Source organism: Lupinus angustifolius, chromosome LG03 (genome assembly GCF_001865875.1).
Source record: "Lupinus angustifolius cultivar Tanjil chromosome LG03, LupAngTanjil_v1.0, whole genome shotgun sequence".
Lineage (NCBI taxonomy): Eukaryota > Viridiplantae > Streptophyta > Magnoliopsida > Fabales > Fabaceae > Lupinus > Lupinus angustifolius.
In genome coordinates, this window is record NC_032011.1 from 26,604,283 (window position 1) to 26,628,000 (window position 23,718).

At 33.3% G+C, this 23,718-nt stretch overlaps 4 protein-coding genes across 5 annotated transcripts; 3 read left to right on the forward strand and 1 right to left on the reverse strand.

The window, feature by feature from the left end:
- On the forward strand, positions 84 to 3,516 carry LOC109344216 (probable glycosyltransferase At5g03795). Of its 2 annotated transcripts, none has more exons than XM_019582875.1 (4): positions 84 to 1,269; positions 1,359 to 1,489; positions 2,055 to 2,460; positions 2,768 to 3,516. In XM_019582875.1, the coding sequence occupies exons 1-4, from the start codon at positions 604 to 606 to the stop codon at positions 3,431 to 3,433; spliced, it is 1,869 nt and encodes a 622-aa protein (XP_019438420.1). In that variant the 5' UTR covers positions 84 to 603; the 3' UTR covers positions 3,434 to 3,516. The 2 variants fall into 2 exon arrangements, with proteins under 2 accessions (XP_019438420.1, XP_019438421.1); XM_019582876.1 differs by having other exon boundaries at positions 85 to 1,269; positions 2,112 to 2,460.
- Positions 5,037 to 8,247, forward strand: LOC109344217. The gene is made up of 4 exons (XM_019582877.1): positions 5,037 to 5,329; positions 6,035 to 6,154; positions 6,261 to 6,331; positions 7,856 to 8,247. The coding sequence occupies exons 1-4, from the start codon at positions 5,156 to 5,158 to the stop codon at positions 8,112 to 8,114; spliced, it is 624 nt and encodes a 207-aa protein (XP_019438422.1). The 5' UTR covers positions 5,037 to 5,155; the 3' UTR covers positions 8,115 to 8,247.
- Positions 13,660 to 18,786, forward strand: LOC109344218. Its single transcript, XM_019582878.1, has 5 exons — positions 13,660 to 14,209; positions 14,895 to 15,764; positions 16,087 to 16,542; positions 17,031 to 17,220; positions 17,299 to 18,786. The coding sequence occupies exons 1-5, from the start codon at positions 13,733 to 13,735 to the stop codon at positions 18,228 to 18,230; spliced, it is 2,925 nt and encodes a 974-aa protein (XP_019438423.1). The 5' UTR covers positions 13,660 to 13,732; the 3' UTR covers positions 18,231 to 18,786.
- On the reverse strand, positions 19,766 to 23,153 carry LOC109344219 (ultraviolet-B receptor UVR8). Its single transcript, XM_019582879.1, has 5 exons — positions 23,011 to 23,153; positions 22,717 to 22,884; positions 21,654 to 21,689; positions 21,372 to 21,529; positions 19,766 to 21,282 (listed from the first exon to the last, which is right to left on the reverse strand). Exons 1-5 carry the CDS (start codon positions 23,114 to 23,116, stop codon positions 19,999 to 20,001), a joined length of 1,752 nt encoding a protein of 583 aa, XP_019438424.1. The 5' UTR covers positions 23,117 to 23,153; the 3' UTR covers positions 19,766 to 19,998.

Here is a 23,718-nt window from a genome sequence, read left to right on the forward strand (position 1 = left end):
AATTAATTATTTATCATAAGATATCATTTATTACACCAACAAAGAAAAGACGATATAATTTAGGTTCGAGTTATCTTTTGACTTATTCACGGGTAGGTACATGTTCTCTCCTTATTTTACTGGAATCACCCTTTACCTGTTGGATCCTTACCTTAGTACAACCTACGAAAGACAAACACAATCACAGTTACCAAACAAATCTTATTACCAATCACATGTCCCTCACTTCTATCATTCTCTTTCTCCATTCTTCTCTCTTCTTCTAATCAAACCCATCACTTTTTATGCACCAAACTCGCCTCCTTTACCTTTTTCATTCAAAACCCTCACCAAAGTTACTAACTTTCCTTTCTTATCATCTTCAAAATCTTTCCTTTCTAACCATAGTTATATAATTCCCTTACAAAATCCACCTTACCAGATTCCGTATAAAAGGGTGTCATAAAATTAATGTAAAAAGTAACAAACGGCGTACTCGTGCCACGCGTACAACTTTATAAGTTAGGATCTAACTGCATTTGAAACATGATTGATGTTCAATAAAGTTTCAGTCTTTGATCCTCAAAGTTAAGTATTGTTTTACAATATTCATCAAATTGTAACATGGATCGGGCATTTAGATTTCTATGTCAAGCAGAAACAAAGAGATTAGTTTCATTCTTAGGAATAACATTAGTTTTGGTTTTAGTATTTCAGTATTCTGAACTTCCTTATACTCAGTTGTTATCTTCTCTTACTACCAAAATCACTAGCTTCTCAATGGATCCATCTTTGGTTAATTCTAATGTGAAAGGTAACAATATTACACACCTAAATGCATTTGAACAGATACCAATTAGTCCTCAGGGATCTCATTTAGATCAAGGTAGAAACCCAGTAGTGAAAGCTAAAGGATTTGATGATGTTGTTGTGTTCAACAATTTTACAACTAGAGATGTTGCTTCACCAATTGGTAGTGTTCAGGGCAAAGATGTGAATTTGACTGCACTTTCCTCACTTGCACCTCAGCCTATGGTGCTATTACCGAACAGAACGTCGTTAGATTTGGAAACAGATTCGATAAGTCCCGCGATATCTGTTACTTCCAATGCAACTTTAATGAAAGCAGATACACCTGATGCAGTTGGTAAGGATGAAAAGTCAGGTTCTTTGCAGGGTAATGGTAAATCGAAGAGTACGAAGAATTCCAGAAAGAGGCCATCTAAAGTTGTTTCAATATCCGAGATGAACTTAATTTTGCAGCGCAGTCATGCTTCATCTCGGCTAGTGGTATGTGCCAGATGATGGGCGAAATAAGTGAACATAGATTGATTTCTATCATTAGATTTCTAATTCATCACATTGTTAGTATTTTGCAGAAATCAAAATGGTCTTCAGCCGTTGATCTGGAAATATTGTATGCTAAATCGGAGATCGAAAATGCCCCCGTCATTGTGGACGATTCAAGACTCTACTCGCCTTTATACAGGAATGTCTCCATGTTCAAGAGGTATGACAAACAATTACCAATTTCCGATTGTCAGAGCATACCCTGGAGCCAAACTACTGCTATGTGGTTAAATGGCTAAAACTCTGATTGAGTTTTTTTTGTTATGCTGACTAATCAACCACTTATTTCCGAAGACTAAATTAAGTTACTTCGACTAGGTATCAATTAGAGCTTTACAGATCCACAGAAAAGACTGGCATTTAAAATAGTTAGACCTTCTGGAATCTGGTCTAAATGCATGATTCTGTTCAAGTACACTATTTCCAACTGTTTTTTTTTTAGCCTTTATCAACCTCGGATATTTGATAAGCAACCATTTGAAGTTTACTCCTAGTAGCATTGGATTTCTGCAAGGTGTCAGTTTATGTTAAACACCATTGTCATTACCAAGCTAGGTTTTATCCTATGTAACTTCAACAAATTAGATTAAACATTAGAATATATGATGTATACAAATATAGGCAACAAGGTTGCATAATGCTACTATGTTGAAAGAGCAGCTAAAATTAGAAAGATTCTGTTTACGTATTGTTTAATTGATTATGTTTTCTATGTGCCATGTAAGTCGAGATCTCGCGAGCATGTACTTCCTTAAAAGAAATTCAAATGACCATGTTTGCAGGAGTTATGAACTAATGGAAAAGATGCTCAAAGTTTACATCTACCAGGATGGAGACAGACCAATCTTCCACGAGCCTTTACTGGACGGAATATATGCATCTGAAGGATGGTTCTTGAAACTAATGGAGGCGAACAAACAGTTTGTCACCGGAGATCCTGGGAAGGCTCATTTGTTTTACATACCTTTCAGTTCAAGATTGTTGCAGTTAACTCTCTATGTACGTAATTCACACAAACGATCAAACTTAATCGAGTACATGAAAAATCATGTGGACATGATTGCTGGAAAGTATCCTTTCTGGAATAGAACCAACGGAACGGATCACTTTGTCGTCGCTTGTCATGATTGGGTATGCTTCTTTGTACTTATGCTGGTTATATTTGATGCTTTTTCTTCCCTTCACTCCCCTTTTCACAGAACTACAACATTTCTCAATTTCCTGCATGAACAATACGGTATCTGCATGTGTTCGTACAATAATTGCAATTTAGAATATAGTCTCACTCATATTCAAGGAAATTATACCTCGATATAAACCGCATAATAATATTCCCCACATGACATGCTTACACCATTATGATTAAGACATTAATTTCTGTTGAAGCAGTTTCTCCGGTAATTGAGTGGAAGAGTGTTTAACAAGCACCATTTCTCAGGCTCCTGCAGAAACAAGAGGGCGAATGCTTAGTTGCATAAGAGCCCTCTGCAATGCTGACATTGAAGTAGGATTCAAGATAGGCAAGGATGTTTCTCTTCCAGAAACTTATATACGGTCAGTTGAGAATCCTGTCAAAAACATCGGGGGCAACCCCCCTTCCGAAAGGCCTATCCTGGCTTTTTTCGCTGGTGGTTTACACGGCTATGTTCGGCCTGTTCTGTTGAAGCACTGGGAAAACAAAGAACCCGACATGAAAATAACGGGTCCATTACCTCATGTCAGAGGTAATGCAAACTACCTCCAGCTCATGAAGAGCAGTAAGTACTGCATCTGCGCAAGAGGTCATGAAGTTAATAGCCCACGCGTAGTCGAAGCTATATTCCACGAGTGCATTCCGGTTATCATATCGGACAATTTCATACCTCCTTTGTTTGAGGTTTTGAACTGGGAATCTTTTGCCGTGTTTGTCACGGAGAAAGATATCCCGAACTTGAGGAACATACTGCTCTCGATCTCGGAAGAAAGATACCTAGAGATGCATAAGAGGGTGAAAAAGGTACAAGAGCATTTTATCTGGCATGCTGAGCCTGTAAAGTATGATTTGTTTCATATGCTTCTTCATTCAATTTGGTATAATAGGATTTTCCAAATAGGACACACATAGTTATGTATCACTTTTGTTGTAAACTCAACATGTGTAGAATTTATATCTTGATGTTGGTTAGATTGCATGAGTTATAATATGAAGAAGCAACTCAAGAACTTAACCAAGTTTTAATCAATATCTCAATTAACTCGAATGTTTGATCTGTTCTCAATTGTAGCACGATTGGGATTTTTTGGTGTTTAAGATAGATCTTTCTCGATGATCTGAGTATATCGATCTTTTGAAGTTGACTGATCTCCATTAGATATTTGAGTATATAATTTTTAAAATGTTTATTAGTAATATGTATGGTAGAGATGAGAATACTAATTGAAGTTGGTTGAAGTAATAAGTAGTAAGTATTTGATTATCCTAAAATAATGTCACAAGGTTGAGTTTTATAGATTTGAAATTTTCCATAATAAAGAATAATATGAATCGACTAAAAGCTAGTTTTACCATATTAACAATAACAATAAGCTAAAACTAAGATGTATTTTACAATATATTGTTAAAAATAAATGATATTGTTATAAATTTATCATTCTAACATCGATTCAGTTAAGAAATCTCCATATATCTAATAATTATAATTAAAAGAAAAAAAAATTAAAAAGATTAGACACTAATTTATCTTAAGTAGTCATATTTGGATCTAATTGCAAATAAATTTTGGTCTAGATGAGTTAGCTAGTTGAGATAAATGTTAAATATTAACATTTGAGTCTTAAATATTAATTATGGATTATAATTTAAATTCTGGAGTCACGTTTTTTTATAGAACAAGACATTTAATGGGAAACCTTTCCAATAATATTTTTTATATGGCTATAACTTTAAGAATTGCGCTTATTCATTTATACCTTTATGTTTAAGTGACTCAAACCCCTTTACTTAACAAACACGTTACTTTTATTTTTATTTCATTTATATACTCGCACCAACATCCATATATTTTATAGTTTGTGTAAACAAAATAACAAATATTTAATTAAACTTAAAATATAGCAACATAAAAGTGTCATGATACAATTAGGTATGAAATCTAATCTATAACAATGTATGACTTTATACATTATTACTATTAGTGTCTACAGACACTTTGTGTCTATCGGCAAATATTGTGTGATATTACATATTCAATTTTTATATATTTCATTTTTTGAATTAAAATGTATTTGTTGTGTTCGGTGTACTTTATATTGTATTTTTTTGTATTTATGATAATATTTAATTTAAGGTGAGATATGTAGTTAATTAATGTATTGGTGGTAGTTGCTTATGATTATATTGTTTTTTTGTAAAAATTAAATAATGTTAAAGACAATATAGAAAATGAAAATTACACCTATTTCAAGTTTTAGCTTTATATATGATATAGATATCGTGACTATCTTAACTGAGGATGCCACACGTGTTCCGATTCCGACCACAGTTAGCATGAAAATCAGTATAACTGAAAACAATGTTGAGAAAGCATAACTTCCCATAATGATGTTATCCCACGTTAACATCTCTGCAACAAAATCTTGACCGTTCAATAATTTATTTTTTCTGATCTGATATAATTTCACACTCTCTCTCCTCTTTTCTTTTTTTTTTTTACTTTTCAACATTACCATATACGTTCACAAAAGCCAATTAATAGTGATGAAATTATGAAAATCAATCAATTGGGTCAATTGGGTTTGGATCTAATAATCTATAGGATATAGCAGATTTTGACAAAAGCGATTTTTTATGGCTACAGAGACCAAAAGCACTACGGTGAAGCTTAAGTCAAGTGCCCAAGATGGTTCTTCAAAGCCAAAGTTTGATTCTTTAGCTCTTAAGAAGAAGGTTGAAACCTCCAACAAATACCCACTTGATAATTCTAAGATCAAATCTGTTACCACCACTGTCACCAAATCTGAGGTATATATTATCATTCCATATGAAAAAATCCCAACTTTTCTATTGTTCTGTTTGTTTTAATTAGCTCACTTTTTTAGCTTAAGGATCTGTTATTGGATTCAATTTTTATATGGGTAATTTCCCTAACTTGTAGATATTAGATAGATTGACTGTTAATTTTGTATGTTGTTGTGCTCCTTGAGGAGTAAAGTAGCTCAAACTTCCCCCATTATTCGAACCAAGTTTCGAATTGTCGTTGTATTTACCACAATTATGGACAATTGCGGACAATTGCGGGAAAAGGGAAAACGGGTTGTGATAGAATTATGAAACTGCAAAGAAAGTATAGTATTGCGCCATAATTACGGCGTGATTCGCAATTTAGAACCTTGATTTAAATAAAGGGAATGTTAATCGATACCAATTGGAATTCGTAACCTTTTTCACGAAGCTTGTAGTTGTGTTTGCAGTTAATGAATCGCATACCTATCTACGCCGTCTTTTTAGTTTAATCCTTCAATATTTTTGGTTAATTTGAATTTGCCATTGTTCCTTTGGTGCTAAATAGTACAAGTCTTTAATGAATGTACATGGTGATCTATTAGAAGAACTTGCATTTGATTTGTTTTACATGAATTTTGTTCTCTTTTTTATGGAACCATAAAACATGTCCATTTGATTTGGGATGGAGAAAACTGATTTTTATATGTTTGGAAAAACTTGAAGGCTAAATCAAAACCATCATCATCATCAGCATCAAAAACAGTAACAAAGACAACTACTACCAAAGTGAGAGAAAGGAAAGTGTACAGTTTGCCTGGGCAGAAACATGATCCTCCAGAACAGGTTCTGAACCTATTCAAGTTAATTCCTGAATTTGACAAACCATTTTCTATATATAGTGATCAACTACTGCTAAACATTTTGCTTTTGTTGTGCCTTTTGTTGACAGAAAGAACCCCTGAGGATTTTCTACGAGTCGTTGTCGAAACAGATACCAACAAGCGAAATGGCCGAATTTTGGTGAGTTTCCTTTCAATCTTGAAGTTGTGAATCATCCATTTCTACAAAATGTATATATATAGCATGAAGTTGACAGTTTTAAATAAGTCAAAATAAATTCTAGATAGATGCTGTAAATTCATTCATTGGGTTCAGATCAAAGTTTTGAATTGTGGTCCGCAAACACAATTGCAGTTGTAACACTAGTTTTTGGGGTCTCAACAACCACAATAATTGCGTCCTATTGACCGCATTCTTTTCACAATTGTGGTAAATGCAATAAAATCATAATCATAACCACAACTGCAATTTAACATATTGGTTCAGATCTTATTGTTTGAACCATCTGCTCATGCTGTATTGTGTTTTGAGGTTTTATGAGCCATGCCACTTGTATGCCTAAAAAATTCTGTAGAATACTCCAAATATGAATAAAAGCAATTGTTGTCTACGCACAATTAATTTGTAAGGCTCGAAAAAGAGCGAGTTCAGTGCAACAATAAGGTTGTTGCTTAGAGACCATAAGATTATGGGTCCAAATCCCAGAAACAGTGTCTCTGCTTGCAGAAATAAGACTGCATACATCTACCTTTTCATACTCCACTAAGTAGAAGCCTTGTGCATTGAGCGGCCCTTTAGCTTAGGTAAATCGTGTCAGGCTAGAGCTAAACTGCAATAAGATTTAACTCCTGTTTTTAAATGTATCTAACACAACTTTCATCCAGGATAGCTTATACTAAAAATACTATGCTTTAATTAATGAAATTAATGTTTCATATCATACACATTTAGCTTCCTTAATTGTTTTTCTAAAACATATACTGCTATTGATGAGTGAGTTTGATTATATAAACACATTTAGCTTCCTTTATTCCTGTCTAAAAATTGAACTTGTGCATCATAATGTAAGCTAGATCATGTGCCAATACTTTGTTCCTCCTTCATTTCATAAAGATCAACATGATGTAGTACAACAACTACGTACGACGATTTACAAACTACGTAAGTCGGATCATATGCTGAATGGATTATATGAAAAGGGTTGAAGTGAAAATTGATCAAAATTATCAAGCATACAGGGATAATTTAAACAGATCAGTTTATAATTGCCATGGTTTTCTTCATGTCTTACAAAACAGCAACTTAAAATCTTAAGAGTGTTAGGACTCAGATAACAATAGAGCTTAGTCTATGTAAAATATTAACTTACACAACTTCATTTCATCTTATCATACATTCAATACTACCACTCTTCCCAAATACATTCACAAAAAATAATCTGGTTCACTCTTCCCAAAGGCAAATTATTCGACAAAATATTGATCTCAAATGCTTTTGTGTTGGTATGTGTAATGTTTATTTAGTTTTTTTTCTTCCGATTACCCGTTTTGATTCTTTCATGTATAATTGAAGATGTATGAAATAGAATCATTCTATGACTCTTAAACTGATTCTTTGTACTCAGTTTATGTCCTTTTCTTCCTTTTATGTGGATTAAACATTGCTTTGAAGTTACAATCTAATGCATGATTACCTCAAATGCAGGTTAATGGAACATGGGTTGCTATCTCCTGAAAAAGCTAAGAAAGCATTTGAGAAGAAGCAGAGGAAGCAAAAGCAGATTCGAACCGGAACTCCTGTTAAGCCATCAAAGCCAATCACTAAAACTGAAACTAGTTCACAGAAGCAACAACAGGCATCAAAGAATGGTGATATAAAAGCCAAGAAAAGAATTGTCAATAAGAGTGATGATGACGACGATGACGACGATTTCGTTTTGAGTCATAAGAGAAGAAAATGGTAAGAAGGCATAATGTTTAAAAGGGACAAAATAAAACAAGAAGAAATGTTGTAACATCATAGCTGTAGATTAAGACATTATTTATGTTGGTAAGTTACTGATACAATAAGGGACATGCAATCTTTGTCTTTCAAAATCTGCATGATGACAATGGAAATTGCTTCACTTTAAAAAATAGTATCTTCAAAAATGAAAAACTATTTATATATATATATATAGTCCCTTAAATAATGTTCAAATCTCAGGTTTATTTTGTGATCAAATTACTACCTCTTTCCTGCGGTAGTTGAGGTTGGTTTTCATCATATGTGATAGCTTCCCCACTAAAGGGGGTGTACCTAGCGGTTAGATCCGACCCTATTCATTCATCAGTTTAGTTCGATTATGATTGCTTTCGAATATGGTTAGGTTTTATCAGGTTTAGGACTTGGTTTGGATTCAAAAAATAGTCTCGGTCAATATTTAAGGTCGGGTAAAGGACAAACATGACTCGGTCTAACCCATCTCATTGTCACTCATTCATCATATTTGTATGTATGTCTAGTCAATTCACTCAATTGTGTACATAGTAATGACTATCTTTGATCGAAAATATAATTGATTCTCTAATTTTTTCATCATGCATACATCATTAACAATAGAGTTAATTACATTGACATCTCTGAGTTTTAGTGAAATTACACAAATCACCTATCATTTTTTTTTACAGCTACACAAACCTCCCATAGTTTTTATACCTTCATTACACAGAGGCATGAGGAATAAGTGTAATCTTTTAAACAAAAAATGTGATAAATGCAATTAAGTTAAACAAAACATGGTGTATTGTGAGAAAAAATCCAAATAATATACAAATTAATGTATCTTTATTATTTTTTGTTACAAAAACCATCAACAATTCTAAAAAAATATTATTTAAATCGATCTTATACTATATCGTAACGAACCAAAAATAATAAAAATGTATCGACTCGTATATTATTTGAACTTGTCTCCACGATATATGATGTTTTGTTTAACTTAAATTCATTTATCACATTTTTTGTTCACAAAATTACACTTATTTCTCATGCAGGGGTGGTCAGTGTAACGAAAGTATAAAAATGATGAGGGTTTGTGTAGGTGTAGAAAAGTGAGGGGTGACTTGTGTAATTTCACTAAAACTCATGGGGTGTCGGTGTAATTTACTCTTGACAATATATACATATATTATTTCATATGTCAAATTACATATCATAATAATAAGTAATATAGAAAAGACTTTATTTAAAATGAATATGCATTATATTTAATTGGGTCTAGACCGGACTAGGGTTCAAAGGTTGACTCAACCAACATTTGGGGTTAGGGTCTAGGATCGAACTCAGATTCAAAAAATAATTCGACCAATATTTAGGGACACGTCAAGCTTAGCCCTTGCTATGTTTAGCCCTATGTGTATTTACAAAAGACACTCTCATGTTCATAATAGAAGGTGTGACCTTGTACATAGATTACCTTCAATAAATCTAACTTTATGAACAAGAAACCAGACTTAATTTGTTTTGAGTTCAAGTAAAGCTTGTATCCTTCTATAACGTTTTTTCGTTAATGGAAATTTATAAAATAAACTATTTTTTTTAACTTGTTTCAAGAAAAATTATTTAAAAACCCAAAAAATGTCTCACATATAAAGACAATGGAATGCTTGTGTATTAAGATATATGTTTGGATGTTTATTCCTTTTCCTTTTTGACTATTGACGCTTTGTAAAAAAAATATAATAATAAAATGCATTGATAGGTAAAATCCCAATTATTCTCAATCATAACAGTCATAAAATCATATGGTTTTGGATACCATTGCTTGTGGTTTTATTGTTGAGGTTATAATAACACAAGAATGTTAATTAAAAAATATGAGAATAAAAAAGTATGAAGAAAAAAGAAGAACAAATATGAAGCAAGGAATAGAAAAAACAGAAAGGAGAAAATAAAGCCAATATCCCAAAAAAAACTTGTATGAAAACATATACAAAACATTATATTTAGAGAAAAATATATTTGTTTTTTAGTATTATCATTTATAATTAAACTTTAATATATTGTAACAATTTTGTCCATTATATTTATATATATATATATATATGTCTCAATACAAGTTATTCACTAGATTATAGTTCTTTATGACATGATCAAATCAACACGCAACTTCAAATTTACATTTGTCTTACATTTAATTCAATATTTATACTTTTACTTGTTCAAACCAATTATTAATATTTGCTGAGATTTTTTTGGTACTATTAAGAATATATTCTTATATTTTTAAGTAAGAAATTAATCCATTTCAAGATATATAGTTATCATTCTCAACAAATATTATTATAAAAAATTAAACTTTTAGGTTCGGGATATAATAAAACCATTCAATTTTGGCACAGACAAAAATTTGTAATTACAATCTCTGCTGTATAGATGTTGAATTTATATCATACTTCTGTATCATTAGAAGGTCCAATTCACATATATTTACATGTTAAATGCTCTCTTATCATAAAATGTAGACAAATATGTATACTCATTTGACATATGAATGTTGATTAACATATTAACAATATAAAAAATATCCATATAGTCATTATATAAATATTAAATCATATATAAGCAATATAAATAAATATTGATATAATAAAACTTTATATTTTTTTTGGTTTCCCACATGTATCCTCGCACTTTAGGCAATCCTGTCCGAGTCAGGAATATCCACAGGTATGTGGGGCTAACTCTCCCAACGAGCATTTTTTCCATCGAGCATTTTTTCCATCCACAAGACTCGAACCCAGGTTCTTGCATAAGGGAAATCAAATATGTACCACTTGAACCAATATCCGTTGGTGTATAAAACTTTATATTTTGCATTAGAGTGATTTAATCTCTATAATATATTGTTTATAAGCTCTAATAAAATTATCATCCGAATCTAGGGTCCACAACCCCAAGATAAGAGGTACAAGATTCATTAAAAAAATTAAAATATATTAGAATATCACAAATGAAATGACCCGATACAATTTTATATGACTAATTGTGAAGGAAAAAATATGAAGTATAAGATTAATGTGTACATATTTTGCCCAAATTCAACCGATAACAAATGTGAAGAATCATGTAAATTGATGAAAAGTCAATAATAATTGAAAATGAGTATAAATTATATAATAATAATGTAAAAAACTCTTACACTATGAATATATATACATTTTCTGACAAAACTTTGATTAATGTACGTATACTTATATAAACCTGAATTATTTTCATCTCTTTTGCAAATTGATAGTGATAGATTGGATTGTGTTTGGAAAGTGAGATCCATCCAAAATATACAATTGAAAATCCTGTGATAAATATTGGGCAAAGAGTATTGAAATTTTAACTTCTTAAATATATTTATTGGTAGTAATTGTTCTAACGTATTTTTCAGTCAACGTGACCGTACTTTAATAAGTCAAAACAATTAATGTAGAATATACTATAATTAAAAGGGAAATTATTAGATAATGGATATTAAGGTTTGGTGAGCCAACTACAATAAGTTAAAATTATCTTATTGGTTTATCACTTCCTATTGAGTGTATGCTTTATATTATATAGTAGTATGATATTTTTTATTTGTACAAGTGGTAATGTGTTTTACTATTTTTGTATAAATTTAATTAAAAATAACAGTATAATTTATTAATCAAAATGTTATAAATTATTACTTTGTAAAAGGTGATTTCTATGTATTTTATTATTGATATAAAATAGTTAACAAATGCTATCGTTTTATACATATTTTATTAAATAATTAAATAATTGTCATGAAGAAAAGTTTGCGATACATTGTAAAATATATGTTAAAGATTTTAGAAAACTTATTTATAAACTACAATTGTTATTGTTTCTAATTATTAATTATCCTTTATCATGTATTAATATATTCATTTTTTTTTACTTTGAACTCTTGAAATAACAATTTTTATTATTGATATTGACTGAACACTAATTTTATATAAATATAATACACTCTTTCTAATGATTGGCCTTCAATTTTTTATTATTATTATAGCATAGAAAACATAAAGATTGAGATGAAAACATCACCATTTGATGAAAATAGGTAGATAAGAAATAAGTAGGATAAAAAAATATATTATTTCATCACCTTAACATTGTTATCATCTTCAAAAGTCAAAAACCGCCTCTACAATTTTATCATGAATATGATCATTATCGTCAAAAGTCAAAAACCACCGCTTTGAAGTTTGAAGTTTTATTAATTAGCTGAGTTTTATAAGGAAAATATTAAAAAATTAATTAGTAAATTTATTTGGTATTATTATTTAATAGTGTTTTGACAGACGTGATAAATTAATATTAACATAAATAAAATTATAAATATAAATTAAATTTAGAAATGAAATATATAAAATTTCCCATTAGTGATAATAGTACATTTAATTTAGGGGGATACTATGAATATTATGTAATATAAAAATATACATTCCCAATAAAAGTAAAGTAGTATAATACAAAATTATGCCATCTAACTATAAATTATTGTGAAATATAAGATTAAATTATTATCAATTAGTCATTGTTATATGGTGCAAGACTATATAGAGAGATTTTTGGATATACCAAAAAGTCTAAGGTTCAATGTAAAATAGTATAAATCTTCCATTGCTTCCAAGATTTTGTTTACACAATACTCTTGATCCTATAATATATGTATACGTGTAGATATGTTGGGAGAAAAAAATGTATATATCGATGATGTATGAGTTTAATATGCAGTAAATTATACTGATATCCCTTAAGTTTTAGTGAAATTACATAAATTACCTTTCATTTTTTTACACCTACCCAAATCCCTAGTTTTTATATTTTCGTTACACTGACCACCCCTGTATGAGAAATATGTGTGATCTTTTAAACAAAAAAATATGATAAATGCAATTAAATTAAACAAAAATGATATATTGTTGAGACAAGTCCAAATAATATACAAATCAATGTATTTTCATTACTTAGTATTACAAAATGCACAACGGTTCTAAAGAAATATTGTTTAAATCGCTCTTATACTTTATCGTAAGGAACAAAAAATAATAAAGAGGTTTTGACTCATATATTATTTGGATTTGTCTCCACAATATATCATATTTTGGTTAATTTAATTGCATTTATCACATTTTTTGTTTTAAAAGATTACACTTATTTCTCATGTAGAGTGATCGGTGTAATGAAAGTACAAAAAGTAGGGGATTTGCGTAGGTGTAAAATAGCGAGGGATGATTTATATAATTTTGCTAAAACTCAGAAGACATCAGTGTAATTTACTCTTTAATATATTATTATTATATCATTTATTGTTTAATCATTATTAACTATTTTAAAAAACATAATTTAAATAAATGTAAACAATATATTAACTATTTATAAATCTTTATACGATATCGGATAGACTCGCATGTTTATTTTCTTAGCATAGAAAGAAAAAAACGTGAAAGTAAAGAAAGAAAATTAGAAAGAGTAGTTTACTTGTACTCTTCACTCCCACTGTTTATTCTTCTCTTTCCCTTTCTCTCTCTCTCTGTAATGGCTCTTCTCTTCAGAGAACTCTCATTGGGCCATTCCAAGAGAGACACCACTCCGCCACCGCCACCAATAATTCCTCCTCCTAGACCCGCCGCCGATAACCTCCCTTCGCCGTTCGGTCAAATTTCGATTAACCTCACCGATTACCAGCTAACCCTAACTGCATACGAGATCTTCGTCGCCGCATGCCGAACCTCCTCCGGTAAGCCACTCACGTTCGTACCTAATTCCCACTCCGCCGAGTCGCTGAGTCACCACTCGGCGGACTCGTTTGCTTATCAGCGTTCTCTAACTTACACTGCCGCCAGCAAGGTTAAGAAGGTGTTTGGTTTGAAATCGCCCGGTTCGGATGGTTCGGGTCAGGGTAAGCCGAAACGGCCTTTGACGGTTGGGGAACTTATGAGGAACCAGATGAGGGTTTCGGAAGCTATGGATTCACGTGTTCGGCGTGCGCTTCTGAGAATTTCAGCTGGACAGGTCGCTTTCATATCAATAATTTGGGAAAGTAGTTTTGAATTAATGTTTTTGTTGAATAATTGCAAATTTTCAATGCATTATGGGAAAGTAGTTTTGAATTAATGTTTTTGTTCTTATTGAATGAATATAATTTATGATAGAGTATTATGGTGTCGTTTCATCCATGTAGTTGACCTATTGTTGTTGTTGAATTGAATAATGTGAAACTGGGATTAGCAATGGTGCTCTTCTTTTATCTGGCTATTGGATTCTTTCCAATTTTTAAGTTAAGCAATGTAGTGTCACTATGATCCCATTATAACACATATGGGAATGGTAATTCACTAATTCCATAAGGTGTTTATTAAGGGTCCATTTGTTCTAGTTTTTTTTTTTCACGAAAAAAAGTTATAAGTGATTGTTTTAATTATAAAAAAACTTCTGACACTTGCAATTTTGTTTGGTCGGGCTTTTACTATAAAATTGAAGCAACAATAAAAGCTGAAACTCATGTATTTTCAAAATTTATATTTTTCAGCTTCTAAAAAAACCACTTTTTAAGCCTAAACAACATTGTCTTGTGTTGTTCTTAATTGTTTGTTGCATATATAAAATTAAATGGTTATTAGTAGAACTTTTTGAAAGGGAAAGAAATCTATCATGCTTAATTGAGCTTGAATGCATTATATTTTGGACTTCATTACAGACTGGAAGACGGATTGAGTCAATGGTTGTTCCACTTGAGCTATTGCAGCAGCTCAAGGTTTCGGATTTTGTTGATGAACAAGAGTATGATGAGTGGCAGAAGAGAACCCTGAAGGTTCTCGAAGCTGGTCTTATATTGCATCCTCGCTTACCTCTTGACAAGTCGAATTCTGCCGCACAGCGCCTGCGGCAGATTATTCATGGGGCTTTGGATAGGCCTATAGAAACTGGGAGAAATAATGAGTCTATGCAGGTTCTTCGTAGTGCTGTCAAGTCTCTTGCAAATAGGTCACCTGATGGGTCTCTCTCTGATTCATGCCACTGGGCAGATGGGATTCCTCTCAATCTCCGCCTGTATGAAACACTTCTACAATCCTGCTTTGATGCTAATGATGAATCATCAATTATTAGGGAATTTGATGAGCTGATGGAACAAATCAAGAAGACCTGGGAAATCCTTGGCTTGAACCAAACACTTCATAATCTCTGTTTTACTTGGGTTTTATTTCACCAGTTTGTTGCAACTGGCCAGATGGATTTGGAGCTGCTGTCTGCCGCAGATGGCCAGCTAGCTGAAGTTGCAAAAGATGCAAAAGCGACAAAGGATTCAGAATATTCCAAAATTTTGAGTTCTACATTAACTTCAATAATGGGGTGGGCTGAGAAAAGGCTTCTTGCATATCACGAAACTTTTGATCGCACAAATGTTGAAACCATGGAGGGCATTGTTTCTTTAGGGGTGTCAGCAGCTAAGATTTTGGTTGAAGACATTTCTAATGAGTATCGGCGAAGGAGAAAAACTGAAGTCAATGTGGCCCGTGAAAGAATTGAAACATACATCAGGTCATCACTACGTACTGCTTTTGCTCAGGCAAGTTCTTTCCATCTTCCATTGGTTTTTCCCCATAACACCTCTTGGGCTGGTTACATGAAAGCATGGTATTAGTGTCCATTTATGCTGAATGTGAGAGTTTTGAATTTTGTTTTTGTTTTTAAACAACCCAACTTTCTGGTTGGTTTGGTTTGATGGGTTATAACGGATTAGTTATGGGTAGTATATTGTTATAAAAGGGTATTGTATGGGTAATTACATTTAAGACTTCAATTTTCATGTTAAAATTTTCATATGCCTGCCTATCTATTTTGTCTGGTAGATGCATGTGCTGAACTAAGCTTGTTTTGCTGCTGCACAGGTAATGGAGAAAGCAGATTCAAGCAGGAGAGCATCGAAAAATCAGCCAAATGCACTTCCTCTCCTTGCCATCTTCGCAAAGGATGTAGGTAGCCTGGCAGTTAATGAAAAGCAAGTGTTCAGCCCAATCCTCAAGAGGTGGCATCCTTTGGCAGCAGGTCTTGCTATGGCCACCCTTCATGTATGCTTTGGAAATGAATTGAAGCAATTCATTTCAGGTATCACAGAATTGACACCTGATGCTGTACAAGTGTTGAGAGCCGCTGATCAGCTCGAGAAAGACCTTGTGCAGATAGCTGTAGAAGATTCAGTGGACAGTGATGATGGTGGCAAAGCAATAATCCGTGAGATGCCTCCATATGAGGCTGAAGCTGTAATTGCTAATCTGGTGAAAATATGGATTGAGACTAGATTAGACAGATTGAAGGAGTGCATTGATAGACATCTGCAGCAAGAGGTTAACTTTCATCATCATTTCTTTTGTTACGGGTTGATGATTTTCATTGCAACTTTATCATCTAGAAAGAATGCCCGAGATGAATATTTTGGTAGAATTAGGGTCAGGGGTTTATATTCTATAACTAACCTAAAGTCACAGTCATTACCAACATGTCTGTGGATACACATCTGCTATCCCACAAGTTGTGTCACTGCATATGCCATCAACTGTGATTGGTCAGGAAAAATTAATTATTAATTTTTTAACTTAAATATATTTTTTAACCAATGACAGACTAGTGGTACATGCAATGGCACAACTTGTGGGACAACAAATGTGCTCCCCATGTCTGTGTTGTGTATGTTTTTCAGTCATGAGATTCTTTTAAGTTGATTAGTGTTAACTTTTGTAGCTATGTGTATGATGAAATTTAGTTTGTTGTACTTATATGCATCAATTGATTTCCTTTAAAATATGAACTAACTTAGTTTACTACAATATCCTAGCTTTGGAGCCCACAAACTAATCAGGAAAGATGTGCCGCATCTGCTGTTGAGATTTTGCGATATGTAAATGAAACTTTGGATGCATTCTTTCAGCTTCCAATACCGATGCATCCTGCATTGCTTCCTGAAGTGATCAATGGCCTCGATAGATGCCTTCAGTACTACATAGCCAAAGCAAAATCTAGCTGTGGTAAATTGATGTGAAATTTTATACTTTAGCTCTGATATTTGGTATATGTGATAATGACATTTCTTTGTTCTAATTCAGGATCGCGAAATACATTTCTTCCAACCATGCCAGCATTGACCAGATGCACTGTTGGCTCTAAGTTTCAAGGATTTGGGAAGAAAAGGGACAAATTTACAAGTTCTCAGAAGAGAAACCCTCAGGTTGCAACAAACGGGGATAACTCTTTCGGGATACCACAACTCTGTGTTCGCATAAATACTTTGCAATGGATGCTGGGTGAATTTGATGTTCTGGAAAAAAGAATAATTACCCTTTTACGAAACTCTGAATCTGCCCATGTAGAAGATTTTTCCAATGGATTAGCAAAGAAATTTGAACTATCTCCAGCCGCATGTCTTGAAGGAATTCAGAAACTTTGTGAAGCAGCAGCATATAGAATTGTCTTCCATGATCTAAGCCATACTTTGTGGGATGGTTTGTATGTTGGGGATCCATCATCTTCCAGGATTGATCCATTTGTTGAGGAACTGGAGCGGAACTTGCTGTTCGTTTCAGACACAATTCATGAAAAAGTGTGCACACGCATTATTACGGAAATAATGAGAGCTTCCTTCGATGGATTCTTGCTTGTATTGCTTGCTGGAGGGCCCTCACGCGCTTTTACTCGGAAGGATTCTCAGATCATAGAGGATGATTTCAAAGCTCTTAAGGAGATGTTTTGGGCAAATGGGGATGGCTTGCCTACTGAGTTGATTGATAAGTTTTCAACTTCAGTGAGATCTGTCCTTCCCCTTTTTAGAATCGAGACAGGGAGCATCATTGAGCAGTTTAGACATCTAACCTTGGAAAGATATAAGTCCAATGCCAGGTCTAGACTTCCATTACCTCCAACTTCTGGACAATGGGATCCATCTGAACCGAACACATTGTTGCGTGTTTTGTGCTACAGAAATGATGAACCGGCTTCTAAATTTCTTAAGAAGACATATGATCTACCTAAGAAACTTTAACAACATTGAGAACCAGAAAACGTAATGGCAAACTGGGATGTGCTCGGCGTGAAAGATGCATTTTGCTCAACTGTCTGGTTCTGCATGTGTGTAGTACAACATTGCCCAGCAGGTAGTCTGCATTGTTGAACAAGATTTATACTCCAGGATGCACCTATCTTGTATAGTTTCATTGGGAATATTAGCCAAAAGCTAATTGCTACTGGCACATTCTCAGAGTCTGAAGTGAGGCACATCATAAATGTCACGAGTATGGCTGACTTATACGTGAAGGTAGATGAATATTCTTTATGATTCATTAACTACTAAGGTCAGAGATATCTTATGGTGGTTTGGTTTGTTTCGCTTTATTCTTTTCCTTCTCTTTTGCCTTGAGAGTTCTCTATATGCGAAAATGATATCCTTGTTCTATGATTATTCTTTTGTTAAACTCCTTTGGATTGGGTTGTCCCAGTTTCACTAGAACGGAATTCAGGCATTGTATAGCATATTTGTTGACTGAAAAAGTTTATGCCATTATTTAATCCCATGTATAAAAAGGTTGCCTTTGATTGAAGTTGTGGATTTATCATTGTACTCTTTTAAGCTTACCTTACCCATTTCTTAAGTCCTTGACATGTTTGGCTTTATGGACATATCTTAATGTATTCTGTGGTCGGTGGTGATGGGATGTGTGGAGAGCTAGAAACACCTTTGGTTGCATAATTGGGTCTGTACCAAAATAATGTGTTACTTTTTCTATTTGGTTGTTAAACATATATTCAAGTTTTAAATTTATAATATAGTATTTTTCTAACTAATCGAGAAAATGACATTTGGAGTCACATACTTTTTGGGACAGAACAAAAGTGTTCCCGCATAATTGATGGAAAGCGCAAAAGACTAGGTACTATTGCGCACATAACAAATGTTCTTGTACTTCCAAGACAATAATAATGTTCAAGTTGGTAACAAATGTGTTTTGGATGAATAACCTTCATGACCCACCATGCTTTGTGGTTTCGTCTTTCTTTAATTGTAGTTGTTCTGAATGGAAGTATCAGCCAAAATTTCATCGATGCCTCACTAGTAGTATAGTTACTTTTGGCCTAAAGCAAATAATATTTCTTGGTAGTGTAGTCATGTAAAACGAAATTATTATTCTTATTAGCGTTTATGACATGAATGACAATGTCTGTCAAATAAAATTTATTATCAGTTATAATGATAGATTTAACTTAAGAGATATACGCAAATAGAAAATATAAATTACAAGTAAAGGTAAAAAATATGAAAATGTAATTTCTGTTTTCTAACTTTCGTTTTTGCATGATTTGTTTACTACTATATTTTTTAAAGTTTTGGCAGACAATGCACGCACTATTAGAGTGGATACGAGAGCCTAAAACAAAATGATCACATTAACACAACTATATTACAAATTATTACATTGTCCTGAATGAGTTTTTTTGTCTAAATCAATGATAAATATATAATTGAAACATGTAATAATTTCTGACAATATCCACACAGTACACTTACACCAACCACTTCAAGCCTTTAAAATAACAAATTCCACTTTATTTTCTGTTTTTACAAATAATTTTGTTCCACCTCTCTCTAGTGCTTACACTCTAATTTTATCTTCTTAACAAGAAGTTATATACCTCCAAGGGTTGTGTATCAAACCTTATTCTCAAATACTGAATCCAACATACTAAACATTCTTTACATATGAGACAACATTTTGTTTTGCATGTTCATAATGGCATGCATCTTATTTTAGACACTACTTTTTCACCTCTGAAGATTGGAGGCACTCAGTTATAATTTCCTTTATCCTTCTCTTCATTAGTTTATCTTTCACACCAGCATGCATGTCCCTGTAGAACATCTCCAACCTCATTAGGTTTCTATGATCTGCTGCCTCTAACATGTTCTCCCATTCTTTTGCTATGTCAAATGAACCCGAATTCCGCAATGAAGCTGGGATATCTTGTTCGACAAAAGGTTTTCCAAAAACGCAACCATGAAGAATACCGGCGTACTTTTCTATTGTTGATAGCTTGCTTTGAAGCAGCTTCACCTCATTCAATGCAGATGATAGTTTCTCATCTGTTTCTGTTATCGCTTCGGTCTCTTTTTCTTTAACCTTATCTTGCTCATCACCGCTCTTTAATTCCTCTTCCTTGAAATCTTCTTTCAGTGGAGGCCATAGAACTATGGTGGGAATGTAAAAATCCACTTCCCTACCATTTCCAAGAGCTCCACTCCTTCCCCTACCCCATGACCATATCTTGTATCCCTCCTGTGCAACAATAACAGTATGTGCAGCGCCACATGCTACTTGAACAGGATCCGGAAATTGAGGTTGATACGGCATTCGTGAGATAAGAAGGGGTAAGAGGGCATCACCAGAATCTGCTTCTGAATGACTAGCATCAGGGCATAAACCAAGACCCTTCTCCATTCCCCATGACCAGACATCCCCGGCTGAGGAAACGGCACTTGTATGAAACAATCCACAGTCAACTGAAATAAAGAACACATTTTGGGGCAATTCATTAACAGGTGTAGGAAATAATGCGCTTTGTGTTGTTCCATGCCCAAGTTGCCCATTATCCCCAAGACCAAAAGTCCAACATGTGCTTTCTAATGTATCATGAGGTTTCTTTTTGTGAGTGAGCAAAGCAGTATGAAAGGCACCACATGCTACCTCGTAAACTGCCCAGGGGGACTCCTTATCAAATGTTTTCACAACTTCTGGACGCGACCTGCTATCCCTATCCCCTAAGCCTAATTGGCCATGGCTGTTACAACCCCAAGAGTAGCACACTAGATCTTCGCCATTGTATGATTCTCCAGCACTAACCAGTGCTACAATATGCTCGTTTCCACATGCAACCTTGACGACTGTGTGACCGTGAAAATCCCACACTGGTGTTGGAGTGAAGTTGCTTACAAGAGATAACTCGCCTTCCTTGACTTTTTGTGGGCAGTTTCCCCATATCCATAGCGCCCCATGATTATCAATAGCCAGAGACATCATGCCTCCTGCTTTCACGGCACATATCTAACAGATTTGAACAGGTGAAAACACGTTATCGATTTTGTCACATTGGTTTATGTTTTAGAATAGCATTAATGTAATCCATGTTATACCTTTAGTGATTCTTTGCCTTCCGCTTCAGGCGTATCTGTTGAAGAATCAGGCACATGCAACTCAAGAAACTTATTCAGCAAGCAGGGCACTAGAGAATAATCTCGGCCAGTATAATTTATGTCATTGGAGTCCTCTCCATTGATACCAAGTTGACCATCCATACAATAGTCAAGGATGTGGATAATAAATATGTAATACAAAGTCAAAAATCTTATAGAAGTAAAAACAAGTAATATCTGAAACTGAATCCTACCAAGGGACTCCAAACATTCTAAGGATACAGAGATTATAACCCCAGCACCAAACAGATCCATCATCTGTCAACATATAAAGAGACTGAAGAGTTAGATTTTAGTCATTTTACAAAGCTAGCAGTACTAAAATCTAAATCCATGCACATGACATTTACTCGTAGGTAGGGTTAATAATAATTAGTCTACTTGAGCTCGAGTACTCGTCAAGGCCAAGGGAGGTTCAAACTTCACTCTCCCTAGCTAACAAGGAGAAAAGGGGAAAAGGATGACAAGGTACTTAGCAAGAAAATACTCAGAAAAACAAAATCCTCTACAATTTCCTTAAGTCAAATATATTTTGTATAACCAAAAGGTAGCCTTATAAGCATGTAAGGTTAGTTTTAAAAATGAAGTAATCAAAATAACATACCAAGAGTCTCAATAGCTTAGCAGATAACAATTCCGCATTGCTTACAACATTGGACAACTTCGTCATCTTAGTCATTTTAAAAACTAACTTATCTATCTTCTAATCTCGACCATTCAAATAAGATTCAATGATTTCATTGTTCTCATCTCTGACAATAAGGTGTTCTCACCTCATGTGGTCGTGAGTTGATTTGGTGATTTTAATAAATCCATGCCATTGGATAAAGATCTGAAAAATGAATAGTTTATAAAAGTGTTTTAAGTCACGTTTAGCGATTGCAATTATTGCAATTGCAGAAAATCGTGGGTAAGTCCGGCCAATGCGGTCATGATATTGCGGAGATTCCCTAAACCATAATATTGTGACCACAATTGTTGTTATGGGTTACAATTTGAAACACCAGTTTATGCATTTTAAGAAGATATGAATCTTGGCGAATCAACATGAAAAGTTACCTAGTGGTCACATAACAAACTCTAGTGACCCATTTCCCACAAGAATGTAATATTTATATACATTCAATACATTATTCACCATTCATTTGTATTATTTTGATTTAAAAAGTAGACGACGATTAAATATGAATGGTATATGATGCAATAACAATATAAAAACTCTTACGATAAGTGATATTACCTAATATCATGTAAAAGGCAAAAAATAAAGCAAATTAAAGATAACCTGAAAGAGCAAGACTATGATAAGCACCAGCTGCAATTGCAACAATTTTGAGAGTATCTCCATTAGGGTTCTGAAACTTAACCTGAACTGGAAAAATCTCATCTTTTTCTGAATCAAGTCCAAGCCTTCCAAACATTCCTCTACCCCAAGAATACACACTACCATCCCCTGAAATCAAAATTTCACATTTCTTTCAAATCTCCACAAATTACATAAAATTGAATACATAAACTAATTTATCAAAGACAGTGTCAGATTTCAATTTGAGGTATTTTGTGTAGAAAATAGGGTTACCAGTAAGAATGAGAGTGTGTGCTTCACCCGCAGCGACGGCTATTACCTTATGTGATAGGTTGCCGGAGTTTGAAAAATTGCCGGCGTCCGCCATTGCCTCCGGCATGTAAAAAACCAGAAACTTTGTATTTATAGGACAATGCCAAATTTTTTATACACCTTAACTTTGTTCTTGTACCAATGAGAAAATAGGGTTAATAATAATTACACTAACTTTGTATTTTTAATTTTTAGTTATTAAATTAGTACATGAGTAAGGACAACCCAACCATATCCGCTTACACTTTGTCCTAATCACGGTCAAGTATGAATATGGTCAGCTTTTTCAAGTTTAGGGTCGAGTTCAAAAATTACACCTAAACTATGTTTTCGGATAAAATAAACATGATTCGACCTATGATCACTTATATTTTTGCATGTATGTTTATCTAATTGTTATTGTTTATATATAGAGTAATGACATTTATTTGGTACAATTCACTATTTATTTTTTATCTTATATACATGATTAATAGTAATATATGTATACATATACTAAATTAGACCGTCATGAAAATAAGCAACATTGAGAATATTTCATCCAAATTGAGTATACATTATATTTAATTGAGTTTATTTTCATATTCGAATTCAAAGGCTGACTTGATCGATATTTAAGAGCAGGTTGATTTCTGCTCTAAATTCGGGTCCAGAAAAATAATCCAACCA